This window comes from Orcinus orca, chromosome 1 (assembly GCF_937001465.1).
Source record: "Orcinus orca chromosome 1, mOrcOrc1.1, whole genome shotgun sequence".
NCBI classification, from domain to species: Eukaryota; Metazoa; Chordata; class Mammalia; order Artiodactyla; family Delphinidae; genus Orcinus; species Orcinus orca.
The window spans coordinates 45240593-45260636 of NC_064559.1; the positions used below are offsets into that span (position 1 = coordinate 45240593).

General features: G+C 34.0%; 1 protein-coding gene across 3 annotated transcripts in view; it reads left to right on the top strand.

Moving 5' to 3' along the window:
* TPR (translocated promoter region, nuclear basket protein) overlaps positions 1–20044 on the top strand; it is a 65416-nt gene that overhangs the window by 9548 nt on the left and 35824 nt on the right. For all 3 annotated transcript variants that reach the window (XM_033437992.2, XM_033437991.2, XM_033437990.2), the window contains 16 exons: positions 5910–6002; positions 6439–6519; positions 6600–6687; positions 7424–7564; positions 7973–8064; positions 8497–8694; positions 10831–10938; positions 11935–12161; positions 12827–12990; positions 13434–13567; positions 13656–13804; positions 14826–14988; positions 16283–16417; positions 16933–17073; positions 18036–18201; positions 19230–19396. In XM_033437992.2, the coding sequence (XP_033293883.1) occupies positions 5910–6002; positions 6439–6519; positions 6600–6687; positions 7424–7564; positions 7973–8064; positions 8497–8694; positions 10831–10938; positions 11935–12161; positions 12827–12990; positions 13434–13567; positions 13656–13804; positions 14826–14988; positions 16283–16417; positions 16933–17073; positions 18036–18201; positions 19230–19396 (2247 nt within the window). The remainder of the gene's footprint in view (positions 1–5909; positions 6003–6438; positions 6520–6599; positions 6688–7423; positions 7565–7972; positions 8065–8496; positions 8695–10830; positions 10939–11934; positions 12162–12826; positions 12991–13433; positions 13568–13655; positions 13805–14825; positions 14989–16282; positions 16418–16932; positions 17074–18035; positions 18202–19229; positions 19397–20044) is intronic.

Consider the following 20044-nt stretch of genomic DNA (forward strand, 5'->3'; position numbering starts at 1 on the left):
GTACATGATTCTTTTTGAATTATGGTTTTCTCAGGGTATATGCCCAGTAGTGGGATTTCAGGGTCATATGTTAGTTCTATTTTTAGTTTTTTCAGAAACCTCCATACTGTTCTCCATAGTGGCTGTATCAGTTTACATTCCCACCAACAGTGCAACAGGATTCCCTTTTCTCCACACCCTCTCCAGCATTTATTGTTTGTAGATTTTTTGATGGTGGCCATTCTGACTGGTGTGAGATGATATCTCATTGTAGTTTTGATATGCATTTCTCTAACGATTAGTGATGTTGAGCATCCTTTCATGTGTGTGTTGGCAATCTGTATATCTTCTTTGGAGAAATGTCTATTTAGGTCTTCTGCCCATTTTTGGATTGGGTTGTTTGTTTTATTAATATTGAGCTGCATGAGCTGCTTGTGTATTTTGGAGATTAATCATTTGTCCATTTCTTCGTTTGCAGATATTTTCTCCCATTTTGAGGGTTATCTTTTCATATTTTTTATGGTTTCCTTTGCTGTGCAAAAGCTTTGAAGTTTCATTAGGTCCCATTTGTTTATTTTTGTTTTTATTTCCATTTCTCTAAGAGGTGGGTCAAAAGGGATCTTGCTGTGATTTATGTCATAGAGCGTTCTGCCTATGGTTTCCTCTAAGAGTTTGATAGTGTCTGGCCTTACATTTAGGTCTCCAATCCATTTTGAGTTTATTTTTGTGTATGGTGTTAGGGAGTGTTCTAATTTCATTCCTTTACATGTAGCTGTCTAGTTTTCCCAGCACCACTTATTGAAGGGGCTGTCTTTTCTCCATTATATTCTTGCCTCCTTTATCAAAGATAAGGTGACCATACGTGCGTGGGTTTATCTCTGGGCTTTCTATCCTGTTCCATTGATCTATATTTCTCTTTTTGTGCCACTACCATACTGTCTTGATTACTGTAGCTTTGTATTATAGTCTGAAGTCACAGAGCCTGATTCCTCTAGCTCCGTTGTTCTTTCACACGATTGCTTTGGCTATCAGGGTCTTTTGTGTTTCCATACAAATTGTGAATTTTTTTGTTCTAGTTCTGTGAAAAATGCCACTGGTAGTTTGATAGGGATTGCATTGAATCTGTAGATAGCTTTGGGTGGTATTGTTATTTTCACAGTGTTGAGTCTTCCAGTCCAAGAACATGATATATCTCTCCATCTGTTTGTATCATCTTTAATTTCTTTCTTCGGTGTCTTATAGTTTGCTGCATACAGGTCTTTTGTCTCCTTAGGTATGTTTATTCCTAGGTATTTTATTGTTTTTGTCGCAATGGTAAATGGGAATGTTTCCTTAATTTCTCTTGCAGAGTTTTCATCATTAGCATAGGAATGCAAGAGATTTCTTTGCATTAATTTTGTATTCTGCTAATTTACCAAATTCATTGGTTAGCTCTAGTAGTTTTCTGCTAGCACCTTTAGGATTCTCTATGTATAGTATCATGTCATCTGCAAACAGTGACACCTTTACTTCTTCTCTTCCGATTTGGATTCCTTTTATTTCTTTTTCTTCTGATTGCTGTGGCTAAAACTTCCAAAACTATGTTGAATAATAGTGGTGAGAGTGGGCAACCTTGCTTGTTCCTGATCTTAGTGGAAATGGTTTCAGTTTTTCACCATTGAGGATGATGTTGGCTGTGGGTTTCTCATATATGGCCTTTGTTTTATTGAGGTAAGTTCCCTCTCTGCCTGCTTTTTGGAGGTTTTTTTAATCATAAATGGGTGTTAATTTTGTTGAAAGCTTTTTCTGCATCTAGTTAGATGATCATATGGCTTTTCTCCTTCAGTTTGTTAATGTGGTGTATCATATTGATTGATTTACGTATATTGAAGAATCCTTGCATTCCTGCAATAAACCGAGCTTGATCACGGTGTATGATCCTTTTAATGTGCTGTTGCATTCTGTTTGCTAGTGTTTTGTTGAGGATTTTTACGTCTGTGTTCATCAGTGATGTTGGCCTGTAGTTTTCTCTTTTTGTGACATCTTTGTCTGGTTTTGACATCAGGGTGATGACGGCCTCATAGAATAAGTTTGGTAGTGTTCCTCCCTCTGCTGTATTTTGGAAGAGTTTGAGAAGGATAGGTGTTAGCTCTTCTCTAAATGTTTGATAGAATTCACCTGTGAAGTTATCTGGTTTTTTTGTTTTTTGTTTTTTTTGTTTTTGTTTGCTTTTGTTTGCTGGAAGATTTTTAATCACAGTTTCAATTTCAGTGCTTGTGATTGGTCCGTTCATATTTTCTGTTTCTTCCTAGTTCAGGCTTTTGTTTGCTGGAAGATTTTTAATCACAGTTTCAATTTCAGTGCTTGTGATTGGTCCGTTCATATTTTCTGTTTCTTCCTAGTTCAGGCTCAGAAGGTTATGCTTTTCTGAGAATTTTTCCATTTCTTCCAGATTGTGCATTTTATTGGCATATAGTTGCTTATAATAATCTCTCATGATCCATTGTATTTCTGCAGTTTCAGTTGTTACTTCTCCTTTTTCATTTCTGATTCTATTGATTTGAGTTTTCTCCCTTTTCATCTTGATGAGTCTGGCTAATGGTTATCAATTTTTTTTATCTTCTCAAAGAACCAGAGTTTAGTTTTATTGATCTTTGCTATCATTTCCTTCATTTATTTCTGATCTGATCTTTATGATTTCTTTCCTTCTGCTCACTTTGGCATTGTTTTGTTCTTCTTTCTCTAATTGCTTTTGGTGCAAGGTTAGGTTGTTTATTTGAGATGTTTCTTGTTTCTTGAGGGAGGATTGTATTGCTATAAACTTCCCTCTTAGAACTGCTTTTGCTGCATACCATAGGTTTTGGGTCGTCACGTCTCCATTGTCATTTGTTTCTAGGTATTTTTTGATTTCCTCAGTGATATCTTAGTTATTTAGCAGTGTATTGTTTAGCCTCCATGTGTTTGTATTTTTAACAGATTTTTTTTCTATAATTGATACGTAGTCTCATAGCATGTGGTCGGAAACGATACTTGATATGATTTCAGTTTTCTTAATACCAAGGCTTGCTTTGTGACCGAATATATGATCTATCCTGGAGAATGTTCCATGAGCACTTGAGAAGAAAGTGTATTCTGTTGTTTTTGGATGGAATGTCCTATAAATATCAATTAAGTCCATCTTATTTAATGTATCATTTAAAGCTTGTGTTTCCTTATTTATTTTCATCTTAGATGATCTGTCCGTTGGTGAAAGTGGGGTGTTAATGTCCCCTACCATGATTCTGTTACTGTCAATTTCCCCTTCTATGGCTGTTAGCATTTGCCTTATGTATGTACGTGTTCCTATGTTGGGTGCATAAATATTTACAATTGTTATATCTTCTTCTTGGGTTGATCCCTTCATCATTATGTAGTACCCTTCTATGTCTCCTATAATAGGCTTTATTTTAAAGTCTATTTTGTGTGATATTGGAATTGCTACTCCCGCTTTCTTTTGATTTCCATTTGCGTGGAATATCTTTTTCCATCCCCTCACTTTCAGTCTGTATGTGTCCCTAGGTCTGAAGTGGGTCTCTTGTAGACAGCATATATACTGGTCTTGTTTCTGTATCCATTCAGCCAGTCTGTGTCTTATGGTTGGAGCATTTAATCCATTTACATTTAAGGTAATTATCGATATGTATGTTTCTGTTACCATTTTCTTAATTGTTTTGGGTTTGTTATTGTAGGTCTTTTCCTTTTTTTGTGTTTCCTGCCTATAGAAGTTCCTTTAGCATTTTTTGTAAAGCTGGTTTGGTGGTGCTGAATTCACTTAGCTTTTGCTTGTCTGTAAAGGTTTTAATTTCTCCGTTGAATCTGAATGAGATCCTTGCTGGGTAAGGTAATCTTGATTGTAGTTTTTTCCGATTTGTCACTTTAAATAGATCCTGCCACACCTTTTGGTTTGCAGAGTTTCTGCTGAGAAATCAGCTGTTAACCTTATGGAGATTCCCTTGTATGTTATTTGTTGCTTTTCCCTTGCTGCTTTTAATATTTTTTCTTTGTATTTAGTTTTTGATAGTTTGATTAGTATGTGTCTTGGCATGATTCTCTTTGGATTTATCCTTTATGGAACTCTCTGGCTTCCTGGAGTTTATTCAGTATTTCCTTTCCCATGTTAGGGCAGTTTTCAACTATCATCTCTTTAAATATTTTCTCAGTCCCTTTCTTTATCTCTTCTTCTTCTGGGACCCCTATAATTTGAATGTTGATGAATTTCATGTTGTCCCATAGGTCTCTGAGACTGTCCTCAATTCTTTTCATTGTTTTCTTTATTCTGCTCTGCAGTAGTTATTTCCTCTATTTTATCTTCCAGGTCACTTATCTGTTCTTCTGCCGCAGTTATTCTGCTATTGATTCCTTATAGAGAATTTTAAATTTCATTTATTGTGTTGTTCATCATTGTTTGCTCTTTAGTTCTTCTTGGTCCTTGTGAAACGTTTCTTGTATTTTCTTCATTCTATTTCCAAGATTTTGAATCATCTTTACTAACATTACTGTGAATTCTTTTTCAGGTAGACTGCCTATTTCCTCTTCATTTGTTTGGTCTGGTGGGTTTTGCTTGCTCCTTCATCTACCCTGTGTTTCTCTGTCTTCTCATTTTGCTTAACTTACTGTGTTTGTGGTGTCCTTTTTGCAAGCTGCAGGTTTGTAATTCCTGTTGTTTTTCGTGTCTGCCCCTAGTGTGTAACGTTGGTTCTTTAGGTTGTGTGGGCTTCCTGGTGGAGTGGACTGGTGTCTGTGTTCTGGTGGATGAGGCTGGATCTTGTCTTTCTGGTGGGCAGGACTGCATCTGGTGGTATGTTTTGGGGTGTCTGTGAGCTTATTATGATTTTAGTCAGCCTCTCTGCTAATGGGTGGCGTTGTGTTCCTTTCTTACTAGTTGTTTGGCATGGGGTGTCCAGCACTGGAGCTTGCTATTTGTTGAGTGGAGCTGGGTCTTAGCATTGAGATGGAGATCTCTGGGAGAGCTTTCACCATTTGATATTACGTGGGGCCGGGAGGTCTCTGGTGGACCAATGTTCTGAACTCGGTTCTCCCACCTCAGAGGCTCACGCTTGACACCGGCCGGAGCACCAAGACCCTGTCATCCACACAGCTCAGAAGAAAAGGGAGGAAAAAAAAAAGAAAGGAAGAAAGAAAGAAAAATAAATTAATTAAATTAAATTAAGTTATTAAGATAAATAACAAAAAAAATATTGAAAGTAAAAAATAAAAAAGGAAAGAAAGAAGAGAGCAATGAAACCAATAAACAAATCCACCAATGATAACAAGTGCTAAAAACTATACCAAAAAAAAAAAAGAAAGAAAATAGAACCCTAGGATAAATGGCAAAAGCAAAGCTATACAGACAAAATCACAAAAGAAGCATACACACACACTCACAAAAAGAGAAAAAGGAAAAATATATATATACAAAAAAAAAAGGGAGAGGGCAACCAAATCAGTAAACAAATCTACCAATGATAATAAGTTCTAAATATTAAACTAAGATAAACATAAAACCAGAAACAAATTAGATGCAGAAAGCAAACCCCAAGTCTACAATTACTCTCAATGTCCACTGCCTCAATTTTGGGATGATTCGTTGTCCATTCAGGTATTCCACAGATGCAGGGTACATCAAGTTGATTGTGGAGCTTTAATCCGCTGCTCCTGAGGCTGCTGGGAGAAATTTCCCTTTCTCTTCTTTGTTCGCACAGCTCCTGGGGTTCAGCTTTGGATTTGGACCCACCTCTGCGTGTAGGTAGCCTGCGGGCGTCTGTTCCCCACCCAGACAGGACAGGGTTAAAGTAGCAGCTGATTAGGGGGCTCTGGCTCACTCAGTCCTGGTACTTGGCAGCTTTATACCAAATTAATTTCAGTTAATACAACATCCTTCCCTGCAACCAACTCTACTTCTTTGTTTCTAGGTTTCTAGAATGGAAGAACAGATGAATGGCTTGAAAACATCAAATGAGAATCTTCAAAAGCATGTAGAGGATCTGTTGACCAAACTGAAAGAGGTGTAGTTGACCAGTTTAAAATGTCTCTTTTACAAAAATATTGTAACACTTAGGAAGCTATTGATTTATAAAATGATTTCATATTTTGAACCATTCCTGGCACCACAAAATGGCCAGGGCACTTTCATAGGATGTAACTAGGCTAAAATTGCTAGAATCAGTTACATACTGTATCCAAAGTACTGTCTAAAAACGAGTATGGTTAATTTTAATGACATTTAAATATCCTACTTTAAGATAAAAATATCATTAACATTTTATCCTTAAGAAAATTTATCTCTATAATGACAACTGATTTTAATTTTAGTGTTTTAGTCTTCATCTCTTTACTTTCAAAACTGAATTTTTTATCTTGGCATTTGATAAGCATTCTAAATTCAGTTCAAATCAGACTGCTAATTTGGTTTTTGGTGTTGGCTTTTTTTTTCCCCCTCAGGCCAAGGAACAGCAGGCCAGTATGGAAGAGAAATTCCACAATGAATTAAATGCTCACATAAAACTCTCTAATCTTTACAAGGTAGGTACCGTACCATATGCTTTAGTGTCCTAATGTTGCATTATTGGATGTTGGGTAACTTTTTTAAGATTAAATTTTAGAGTGCTGCTGATGATTCAGAGGCAAAGAGCAATGAACTGACCCGAGCAGTGGATGAATTACACAAACTTTTGAAGGAAGCTGGAGAAGGTAAGACTTTCCAATTATGGGAAGATTATTTTGTTTTTAGATAGAAGGTACTGTTTTCTTTACCCTTCTGTAGATTTTTGGATTTGGAGGTCAGATACCTTATTAGGGACAAAATTTGATATAGAAGAAAGATCCTTAGTTCAAGAAATTTTAAATTCTATTTTCAGCAAATATTTGAAAATATAAGTAGCTAACATTTTTCTGTTTCTTTCATTTGATAACCTTATATATATATATTCTGATTGTAATAGGAAATTTTTCTTCCATTTTTGAAACGTTTCCTTTGATAAATACATATAGGTTTATAGTTTGGGTACTCTCTTAATCCATAAATAAGCCTTACTTTTTAAGTTATAATGTATTTTAAAGTCTTTGATTTCATATATTCCTGCTTTTTTTTAATGTAAGTTATTTATGTATGATCTTTTCCAGGCATTTCCTATGTTCTAGACATCTAAGATCAGATTAAAACCAAAGAGACACTTAGAGCCACTTTTTTTATAATTTGAGTTCCCCTATTTTCCCCTCTTATAAAAGGGACATCAAAAGGAGAAATAGATTGACTAGGCCAGGACACCTCAGGAATTATAAGTACATCAAGATCTTCCAGTGGGTAATAACTGTCAACCACAGCCTCTGTAGAACTTAATATTGTGTGCTAACTATTCTGTTACATTCTGTAATTTAAAGATTTTAATTATGTGCTTGATTATTCTGTCTCTAAAAATGTTTTTAGCCAATAAAGCAATACAAGATCATCTTCTAGAAGTAGAGGAATCTAAAGATCAAATGGAAAAAGAAATGCTTGAGAAAATAAGGAAATTAGAGAAGGAATTAGAGAATGCAAATGACCTGCTTTCTGCCACAAAACGTAAAGGTATGGATTAATAGATGCTTATTAAAGGTTTGAAATACTAGAACTTCCCTACATAGTCCTCACTTAACTTCACTAATAGTGTTTGTCATGTTGTGATGTAGGAAACTCATTAAGTTATAGCATTACAATTTATTTATTTTTAGTTCCACATTACTTTATCTGTATCTTTATTGTATTGTTAGGTATAAGTACCATTTGATCACACATAATTGTGTGTCAATTTCCAGAATAGTTTTAACTATAATTACTGCATGGTTTTTAGAATTGTGTTACTTGTCATATTTTATATAGTCTTCATAGGAATTTATATGTAATGTACAGTAGGTATCACTTTTACTTGTAAGAAATATTAGTGGCTTTACTTTGAAATTTTACAAAAATATACTCGATTTCTGTGTGTTGGCTCAGGGGCCATCTTGTCTGAAGAAGAGCTTGCAGCCATGTCTCCTACTGCAGCAGCCGTAGCTAAGATAGTGAAACCTGGCATGAAGCTAACTGAGGTAAAAATGGTATTAAATCTTGTTATTCTCCTTCAGCAAAAGTGTTCACATCTCTCTGACACTTATGCCCCAGAAAAATTATTCTTAAAATTGCCTAGTGATTAACGGATCGTTTTAGGGAAAGCTTTCTTACTTTTTTTGTTTGTTTGTTTGTTTTTAGTTGTGCCTCATGGGCTCCTTAGTTGTGGCATGCAAACTCTTGGTCCCCGGACCAGGGATCGAATCTGGGCCCCCTGTTTTGGGAGCGTGGAGTCTTAACCACTGTGCCACCAGGGAAGTCCCCAGGAAAGGCTTTCTTGGTTCCTGGTTCTGTGTAACATACAGTAAACATTTCCATCTTGTGTAATTGCTAATGAATGTTTATGAAGAAGCTAGACAAACTGTGTATATCTGTTATGCTTAGGTTTGAAATGACCCCTCTTCTTCTTTCAGCTGTATAATGCTTATGTGGAAACTCAGGATCAGCTGCTTTTGGAGAAACTAGAGAACAAAAGAATTAATAAGTATCTAGATGAAATAGTGAAAGAAGTTGAAGCCAAAGCACCAATTTTGAAACGCCAACGTGAGGAGTATGAACGTGCCCAGAAAGCTGTGGCAAGTTTATCTGTTAAGCTTGAACAAGCTATGAAGGTTGGTTCCATTCCTAAATTTTAACTGTAGAAAAAATACATATGAGAAACCATTTACTAGATAGGATAGTTCTTTCTTAGAATTAAAGAATTTAAGTTAAAAGGCTAACCACTTTTTCAGTGATAGGGTAATTATATATTTTAGAACTTGTCATTACATTATTAAACATCTGTAATTGCAAAATGTTTTATCTTTATTCAGCTAACATTGAAAACCTTTAGCATTTTTTAAGACATTTGGGATGATTTCTGTAGGGTTCTCTAGTGGATGATAAATAGCCAAATCTCCCTGGGCTACTCTTCAGATTAAAATAACAATCTCTGTTAATAGAACCTTTCTAAATTTAGCAATAGTCATTTTTTGTCAGGCAATTCTGATATTCTGTCTAGAAATGATAATATTGTTTGACTTACCATTGAAAAGAATTCGTTTTTTAAAATATCGTTTCACAATTTGGCAAATCTTTATATACATTATTTTGTTACTGTTCCTTTGCATATTAGAAGTACTAAAGAAGTTTGTAAATATTCTTTACCTCTTAAGATTCCTTTTTAATAGGTAATGGTTTAAAAAGAGTATTTATATGCTGATAATGTTGTTTTTAGGATACAACTGTTATTACTGAGAAATCTTCAAGATTTATTAAGCAAGTTTTATTGGGGAAAATCAGTTAAATCAACTTGTATCTAAACTGATAATTTTTTTTGAGAGTATAAATATATTGTATAAATAAATTGTATCCTTAATTCACCTTAAACGTTTGTTGCTGTTGTTATTACAATTTAGATGTCAGTTTAAATCAGGGTGTATTGTGTCTAATGTTCTCTTTCTCCTAAATCAAATGATGTCTAGCAGTCTTGCCTTGACAGAATATTAGGTTTTAGACACACCTCTGCCCCTTTGATGTGGTTTAAAAAGAGGTCCTTTGGATCTACTTGACTTTCTCACTGTTGAGAGTGAGCATTTTGCTTGGAGCTTATTGTCTGAAGGAGGTAGTAAAGTAGAGGGGCTTAAAAATTAGATAATAGCAGCTGTTCATTGTGGGGGAAACCTATTTGTTAATTCATCACTAACATACAGGCACAGTAATAAACACAGACATTTTTCATAACTGCCGAAGACTTTAAAGATAATTTCTGTATGTTTTTCATAGCTGAATCTTCTGTCCATAACATACATCATGTCCAGTCTAGATTCTGTGGTGCTTATTTGTTAGATTCTTAGAGTTTTATAACCAAATTACTTCCTTCCTTGGCATCTTAATTTATCCCAGTTTGAACTCAGTAGATTTGTGTCGTTACCATCTTTCATGAATATTTGCCTGCTTCATTTTGTCAACTGAAATTGGTTTATCCATGTTCCCTGAGGGCACTGTGCTCAGAGGTACTTTAAACACCAGGAAAAATATGAGCCATCTTTCACTCGAATAGTGTGTAAAACATTATTATGTGAAAACAGTACATTAAGAAGCAAATTTTGTATAAATTTGAGATAAAACATAAGATTTCAAAGATATTTTTTGCTTACATCAAGCTCCTTAAAACTGTGCCCCTAAATCCCTAATGATATTGTGATGCTAAACTTTACAGAGCACTGCAATATGCTGTAATTTCTTTCCTTTTTTTAACAGCCTTGTTACCTTGGCTGCTGCTTCTTTAGAATTAATTCCTGATGCATTTTTAATAAAACCAAGTCTTTTATGCATCTTACCCAACATTTTTTACTTTTAACATTTATTACCAGATAGTGTAATAATGATCATCATTGTAATGCAGTCCTTTGTTTTTGTCTTAGTAACGAAGCTTTTGAGAGTATTTCTCTGATATCATTTGATAATACACTATGAATTTGGTGTGGCTGTAACATTGTAGTTCACAGTTAACTTAGGGGGAATTCCTCATCATTATCATACAGTGATGAACATTATAATGAGCAATATTTGAGATATTAAGAAATACATGTATTCCTATTTTTAAGAAATTTCTCTTTAGAGGCTAGTATATTATATAGAATTTTTTTATTTATAGGTTGATTACTGTGGTATTTGAGCACTGAATATTTTTGTTGTTTGTGTAACTGCTATTTATATAGATCTTAGAAGGAAAAACAATTTTCATTTGACTTTTCATTTTAAAGGAGATTCAGCGATTGCAGGAGGACACAGATAAAGCCAATAAACATTCATCTGTGCTTGAAAGAGACAATCAAAGAATGGAAGTACAAATAAAAGATCTTTCACAACAGGTTAGAATTTTTTGTTTCTTTTCCTGTATTTTTTCCCTGAACTGACTGCCTAGTAGTGTTTGAATCTGTTTGCAGGTATGTAAGGTAGAACTAGCACATACAAAATTCTCATCAACTAAGAAAACCACTCTAGCAGAATTGCAGCCTAGTCATTGTTTTCCCGTAGCTGCTCCCCCTTCTCTTTTCCTTATGTGTTTGATAAATTTTCAAATTGAAGGTACTGGTTGTAATAAATGAAGTAATTCAAAGGTAAATAAAAGTTTTCTTCCCCTGCCCAAGTCCCAGAGTTAACAGAATGGTGTTATTCTTTCACCAATGGTGTATTCTTTCACGTCTTCTTATATGTACAGATACACAAGAGCATATGTAAACATATGTAAACATTCTTTGTTTTTACTAAAATAAAATCATGCATTTTGTATATGCATCTATAAATGCATTACCCTACCACTTTTTTATTTAACTGAACAGGTTTGGAAATGTAGGTCTGTTTTATTCATATATTTTACCCTAATTTTTGTGTGTGGGTATACACACGTACACACAAACATAGATAAAAATTTCACATGAATGAAATTAACATCTATTTTCCATGCTCCCCTTCTGCCCCACCACATAATACATATATAAGCATGCGAGTGCAAGCATACACGCACACACACACACACAAAATGGGTATATATTTCTGTGTGTTTTATTTGGTCTTTGTTTTAGAAAAATGGAACCATGCTTCTGGAATCTGTTTTTTAAAAAAATAGTAGTTTTCATTACGTACGTCCATAGAAATGAAAAATAAATTTTTCCATTAAGGTTTTCTTTATTTAGGCCTTAATATCTAAAATGATAAGCTTGATGTTTTGTTTTTCAAGATAATTTAATACTAAGTTGACAGTGTTCATAAAGTAACATTGTCATTTGAAAATTTTTACTTTTCTTCTAAACATTTCCAGAATCAAAGCCAATACTATTTGATAACATATTAAAACCCTTTTTTAGATTAGAGTGCTTCTAATGGAACTTGAAGAAGCGAGGGGTAACCATGTAATCCGTGATGAGGAAGTAAGCTCTGCTGATATAAGTAGTTCATCTGAAGTAATATCACAGCACCTAGTATCTTACAGAAACATTGAAGAGCTTCAACAGCAAAATCAACGTCTCTTAGTGGCCCTTCGGGAACTTGGGGAAACCAGAGAAAGAGAAGAACAAGAAACAACTTCATCCAAGTAAGCAATAGACTACTTTGGTTTATTCAGCAAACATTTATTGAAACCTTTTGTGTGCCCCTAACAGTGCTGGATATTGGGAATATAGTGATTTAGGAGAAAAAAAACAGCTGAGCAACAATACCCAAAAAAACAAAAATTCTACTCTCAGGGACCTCAGTTTGTGGATGAGACTGATAATAGATAAAATAGATAATAAGATCAATAAATAGATAATTTTAGTTCAGTGTGATTAGTGCTGTAATAGATGAGCCTATCCATGGGAGCGTAGGGTATGAGACCCAGCCTAGATTTTAGGGAACAGGCCAGGCTTCATGGAGAAGATATTTAAGGAATTACAGTAAAGAATTTTTTGGGAAAAAATGGTTTTGGTACTAGAGGAGGAAGAATGGCTATGAAAGTAAGAAGACTGGAGTTTGGACTCAGTGGAATTGGTTTAATTTTTGCAAACAAATTTTTCAGATGACGTTGGTGAGTGTCTGTGTCCTATATGGTGGGGGTTTTAAAAGTGATTCTTAAAATAGCAGCAGAAGAAAGAAAGGATAAGAGAGATGAAAATACTGTGCTTAATGATAGGCGATAAAATGCTTAGTCAATTTGCAATAGAAATTATGACTGCCTCTCAATCTCAGTCCTGTGAAATAGACTGATTTCTTTTCCTGCAGAATAACTGAGCTTCAGCTCAAACTTGAGAGCGCCCTCGCTGAACTGGAACAACTCCGTGAATCACGACGACATCAAATGCAGCTTGTTGATTCCATAGTTCGTCAGCGTGATATGTACCGTATTTTGTTGTCACAGACAACAGGAGTTACCATTCCTTTACAAGGTACGTTTTTATACGTATCTTAAAAGTTTCCAAGTATTTTGGGGAAATATTTCTGAAATGTATATTAGGGAATGGATTTTGCAATATAACTAGTATCTACTTTAACAGTGCTAACTTCAAATTTGACTACCATATATGAGTGATCATAGCACGTCATCAATTCTAAAATATATTAGGTAAGAAAAATGCTGATCATTGTTGAAAAATATGCATCTGAGAGGCAATGAATTACAGTGTTTATTCTGGTTATGTTTTGACATTTAATCTGCAAAAATTACCTTTATTTAACTAGAAGTCATAAATAACTTTAATAAATTGTTTAGTAGGTTCTTTGTCTCATAATTTCTATAATCTTATGATTTCATTTAAATGAGTCAGCTTGTTTTTTGGTAATGACGTATTTTGTGAAGAAATGTTACATCATTCTTTTTACGTTTCTGAAGCTTCAAGCTTAGATGATAGTTCTCTTGTGTCAACTCAAAAACGTTCAAGTACATCACAGACTGTTTCCACTCCTACTCCAGTACCTGTAATTGAGTCAGCAGAGGCTATAGAAGCCAAGGCTGCCCTTAAACAGGTAAAGACCCCACCTTTACAGCTTTATCTTGGGTCAGGTTTTTTGAGAACATGGACTATCATCTTCTAATAATTTCTCCAATATTTAGTTGCAGGAAATTTTTGAGAACTACAAAAAAGAAAAGGCAGATAATGAAAAAATGCAGAATGAGCAGCTTGAGAAACTTCAGGAGCAAGTCACAGATTTGCGATCACAAAATACCAAAATTTCTACCCAGCTAGATTTTGCTTCTAAACGGTAAATTTTCTTTTCAAAAATTAAGTCTAAACGGTATACTTAGTTTTCAGTTGAATCAAATTCAAGTGTTAATTTGCAATAGTGTTACTTTTTTTGGTGGATTCTGATCCAGGATGAGATGTACAGGGGTTCATTTTTTACTTTTGGTTAATGATTTTCCTGGATATTGCTAAGGAGTCCAGGTAGTTATTTAGTTAAGTTGAAGTTCATGTAAGGAATGTTGCTATTTTTCCTTCCTGAGATTAAAGAAGATACTGTTTCCATAGGACTTAATTATTTTAAGTAAGGAAGATAAGAGAACTGTGAGCAAATTCAGCCTTTTCTAGTCTAGGTAGAAGAGAAGCAGGCTCTAGCGAGTTAATTTTGGGAAAATTCACTTTCTTGGTCACTTAACAAAGGAATAATGGTAAATTTCATTCCATAGTTATTACCAGAGCCATTGAATACTTGTTAGTTTATCAAGTTAGGAGAAAACTTATTTCTTTGTATACTACATGGTCAAACTGTTTTTGTAAGTATATGACAAGAAGTTGTCTCTGTACATTCCAACAGTTTGATATCCCAATAAAAGCACCTTTTTTTCTCCTATGTTGATAGCTCTAGCCAGCCATTTTCTAAGCTTTCAAGCACATAAGAAAATAACATGAAGAATTTTAGAGAGAAAAAAAGGACTGGCAAAAATCCATCACTAACCATGAGTGAATATCTTAAATTGCATACTGTATAGTGATGGGTGTCTCGTGTATCAACATTATATGGCATTATTTTGAATATGATTAGAATACTTGTAAATGAGTAAGATTAAAAAGTTAATTCAGCATGAAATACTGTGTTTAATTAGAATTTGAATTTGACTGCTAAATGTGGAATTTAGAAAAAAGAATGGAGATTTTTACATTATTACACAAGCCACTGTTTTCATATTATTAATCATGTAAAATTAAGTTCTTGTGAAAATCAAGGAACTAAGCTAGGATATAGTACTTCAGTTGCTTATGGAATTTTTTTTTTTTCATATAAGTTATGAAATGCTACAAGATAATGTTGAAGGATATCGTCGAGAAATAACATCCCTACACGAGAGAAATCAGAAACTCACTGCAGCAACTCAAAAGCAGGAACAGATCATCAACACAATGACACAAGATTTGAGAGGAGCTAATGAAAAGCTAGCTGTTGCAGAAGTGAGACCATTTCCGGCATCTCACTTGTGTTATAAGTTGCATTTGACACTTGTTTTTTAATTATTACTTTGCTTTTACTGGTTGGTGTAATGTAGATATTTGAGGTTTGTGAATTACATGTCCTTATCAAATAGTTTCCAGGCATCCACTTGTCCATCAGATCAGTTGGGTGATTGTTTCTAATAAAACTGGAGAGGGAAAGAAGTTTGTTTGTCTAGACTAAGATTGTCTTACAGATTTTCCATTTCAAAATAAATTTGTAAGTCACTGTTGCTCTAGTTACAACAAAGGCAGTGGGTGAATATTTTATCCATTCTTATTTCTAATAAAGGACAGTATAAAAATTTCATTAGCATTGAATTATATTTCTGAATTTCAATGAATAAAATATAATTGATGAAATGAATGATGAATATAAATGTCAATCAGAAATTGACAGTACTTTCAACTAAATTCTAAATTCTTTGAAGATAAATTTTCATACAATGCTTTACTTTTTATAAAATTGTCTCTTACAACTTTTTAATCATTACTTATGAACTAGGTACAGTTGTCCCCCATTTGGCCTATCGAGAAACAGACGCAGAAGCTAAGTAATTTGCCTGTTTTGGGGCCATGATGAGAGATGGGTTGGTTGGGACTTAAAACCTAGCTTTTCTAATTCTGTTGGCTATATTCTTTCATTTTTGTCTTGTACCCACTCCTTTGTGGAGACTAGACAGCAGCACTTTTTCAAACTGGTGGAGTAAGTTTTATGATTGATAGTTTTTGACTCATCCTGAAAATATGAATATTTGAGGATATTGATTTTCAGCGAACCCTCCTATATCCCATGAAACTCAGAGTCTTTATGGGGGAAAAAAGTTTAAATAGATCAGTCAGCACTTTCAAACAGATCCTTAGAAACCAAGCTTAGATTCTAAACTTGCATAATTTAATAGTATGCAGGTATGACTATAGCACAATTTTTCAGTTTTGCCTCTTACACTCTGGCATTTTAGATTTTTTTATTGTTTGTTTTAAAGTCTGATTTGTTAGAGCAAAGATAGTATAAGTATTTGTGGTAATTGCAAGATTTTTTCCTTTGATCTATTAGTATTTCCAATATTTGCTTCATATTTCAATACATGAAACTAAGAGTTGTATTTCCTTATATAGTGAAGAGATGTAGTCTCTACTGTTAGTTTCTAACATTAAGAAATATGTAGTAATGAATCATTTTAATTTTATAACTGTTATTACATTTGACACATTGCTTTTCAATATTTTTTCTTTAACTTGTATTTGCCTCAAGGTAAGAGCAGAAAATTTGAAAAAGGAAAAGGAAATGCTTAAATTGTCAGAAGTTCGTCTTTCTCAGCAAAGAGAATCTTTGTTGGCTGAACAAAGAGGGCAAAACTTGCTGCTAACTAATCTGCAAACAATTCAGGTAACCAAATAAAAAAGGACATGTAGAAAAATTAAGTTATATTTGAACAATTTTGACATTGTATTTTCTCAGGTTTCTTAATGAGAAAATTCATGTCATTTTTGTCATGCATTATGATCATTGAATTTGAAGTTTATTAAGACGTCAATATTCTAAATAAAACATTTAAAGAAAACTGACTGAAGCCATGCAATTGGCAGTTTTAATCCTCAGGTCTATATTTAGAGTCCTGTACAGTTTAATTGCGTACAAGATTTAATCTTTGGTTTATAGTCTTTAAAACTTCAAGAAATCTGAATGGCCATTGGTAATATGGTTTTTATTTTCCCTATTAAATAGATGTTTTAGTATGGATAATGTCAAATACCTTCTTGGTAAATGTTTTAGATATTAACCTCTTCATGTAGAAATGAGTTGTATTCCCATAATTTTCTATTGCCTTTGGGTTTTCTTTTTGGTGGGGGGGGGGGGGTTACTTTTTTCTTAAGTATAACAAAAATCTTTTTTTACCTTAGGGAATATTGGAACGATCTGAAACAGAAACCAAACAAAGGCTTAGTAGCCAGATAGAAAAACTGGAACATGAGATATCCCATCTAAAGAAGAAGTTGGAAAATGAGGTGGAACAAAGGCATACACTTACTAGAAATCTAGATGTGAGTCTGTGTTCTGAATTTCTGTAGAATGTTTATGTTTAAAAATTAAGCTGGTGTGTAGATAAACTGTCATCTCATGTTGAAGCATAGTTTTGAAGAGATCTCTTACAGACTCGTAAGTTTGTCTTGCCTTTTTGTATGCTTAGTAATTTTTGATTGGGTTTTATCCTATTGGGTGCTGGATATTTCTGTATTTCTATAAATCTTGAACTTTGTTCTGGAATGCAGTAAAGTTCATTGAAAATAGTTTGATTCTATTGAATATATTTTTTACGATTTATTAGGCAGGCCCAAAGCAGTGCTCAGTTTAGAACTAATTATTCACTGCTACCAAGCCAGTATCTTCCTGACTACTAGTCCCAGTGCCCAGTGAATTAAGAGCTTTTGCAGTCAGGCTGCTGGAAACAGGCATTATTTATTCCTAATAACTCTCTCTGAGCACCAGAGAGTCTTCATTCAGTCTCTTTGGGTGATTCTTTACCCTGTCTAGGGTAATTTCATAGGCATGCACTGATCACAATTTTGCTGAATATTCAAGAGGGATCCTGTGCAAATCACAGTACTCAGTGCAGCTCTCTTCTCTCTGATTGTCTTATGAATTCAAACTAGCCTTCTTCTACTCTCAGTTCTATGTTCTCAATTCAGGAATCCTGTGGGCCTTATTTCCCTTTCCCTATGCCTTAGCCTGCACACTCTTAAATCAATAAGTTGGGAAATTGTAGGGTTCACCTCTTTTGTTTCCTAACTCAGGTATCACAGTTGTTCTAATGTGTTTTGTCTGGGGTTTTTTGGTTGGTGTTTGTTTTTTTGATTTTGGTTGTTTCAGATGGGGAGGTAAATTGCATCTCTGTTACCCTGTTTTAGCCAGAGTGTTAAAGTTCTGTAAAAAGATAACTTGAACCTCTAGTTACTTAAGAACTTAAAGGTAAATGTTTGTAGGGTTAATGTATTTTTTCTTATAGGTTCAACTTTTAGATACAAAGAGACAGCTGGATACTGAGACTAATCTTCATCTTAACACAAAAGAACTGTTAAAAAATGCTCAAAAGGAAATTGCTACATTGAAACAGCACCTTAGTAATGTGGAAGTCCAGCTTGCTTCTCAGTCCTCACAGAGAACTGGTAAAGGTAAATAATTAAGTAGGCTGATAAAAAGTACCTCTTTAGGTTTATAACATATCCTGTAGATAAATAGCCTATTCTTTGTGGATACTAGCAAAAGATTTAAAAAACAAAAAACCTTTATTGTTCCTATAGTAAAGCTCAGTTTTCCACTTAAATTAATAAATTTGCAGACTTGGAAGATTCGGAATAGTTGTACATATGGCAGCTGACCAAGATATGCTCTTAGTTTTCCAATTATTGAAACCATTTTACTGATACTTTAAGAATTTCTCTTGTGGAGGGTTAATATTTGAATTTTTAACTCTCCCTTTCGAGATGAGGTTACTTGTTGAATTTGTAATGATATGGCTCACTTACAGAAATAATTGATTGGCTTGGTCTCTTTTAGAGCAACATTTCTAATCTTTGCTCATTGATAGCCACAGGTAAAAGATTTGTCTCATTAGGTTTTGCTTCTCTTTGTCAATACATTATTTCAAATGCAAAGCCATTGTGTCCAGATTTTCTACATGGTTTTATTTCTTAATAGAAGAGAAATTTAAAACATAAGTATATATGTGTATATGTGATATATATAGTATATATATATAATTATCCAATACTTCTTTCTTGTTATCATATGGTATGAAAACATTCTTTCTAATCTGCAATTTCTTCCTTTTCCATGAATTTTAGAATGAAAATTGCACTAAATGATTAAGGTGTAGTGTTTTGGAATAAACAACGTTTAAATAAATTAAGAATGGTAATTTCTTCAAGTAACTGTCTCAGTTTAGTGGAAATATTTTGTATGCTCTTTTTAAGTATCTTTTTTGAAAAAAAAATATTTGTAACAGCAAAGTTCTTTTGAAGAAATAACATACTAACAGTAACCTGGTTTTATTTTGGTATTCAGTATGGGTTGAAATATACTTTTTAGGTAGTTAACTACTCATTTCAGCCTTAATCCTAACTTCACAGTCAGGATTGATAACAGTCATCTCTAATATCTTTTAACGTGTTCATTTTAAGAAAGCTGTTAAATCTTTTAGGTCAGCCTAGCAACAAAGAAGATGTGGATGACCTTCTGAGTCAGCTAAGGCAGGCAGAAGAGCAGGTGAATGACTTGAAGGAAAGACTCAAAACAAGCACTAGTAATGTGGAACAGTATCGTGCAATGGTTACTAGTTTGGAAGAGTCCCTCAACAAGGAAAAACAGGTATATACAATTTTGAAATCGGTTTGCGTGCACTTACTAACTTTTTTTTTTTAAGTTAGGTTGTTGCTATGTGTAAGGCACTGTGTAAAAGTATGGATTTGACTGACATTGCACTTACCTCTTAAGAGTGCTTGAGTCTAATAAGCCAAATAAAACAAACAAAAAGATCACACAAAATTTGTGCAACATGGAAAGTGTATTGCTGTAGAAAAGGTATAGACGAAATGTTGATGTGAGTGGGAGGTAGGTGAGATTATTTGTCTTTTGAGTATGCATAACTCCACAGGAGAGAAGGCATTTGTGTTCAGCCTTGAAAGAAAGCATCATTTGGATAGTTAAAGGTAGGAAGTTACTCCACGTAGAAGGCACCATCAGCCAAGATAAAAAGGCTAGTTAGTGTGTTGCATTTATGAAGTGAAATAGTGAGGAATATAATTATAAACGTAGTCAGGAGCCAAATGTGAAAGGTTTTCAAGTCATACTAAATTATACGTTGTAAGATTATTGAGGCATTGATTTTTTTCCAACATGTCATAACCAGAATTTGCTTTAACTAGAAAGATTAATGTAATAGATTGGAGGGTACAAAGTTTGTTTTGGAGGCTATAGCAATAGACTAGGGCCACAGTTTTAAAAGATCCTTTCGTG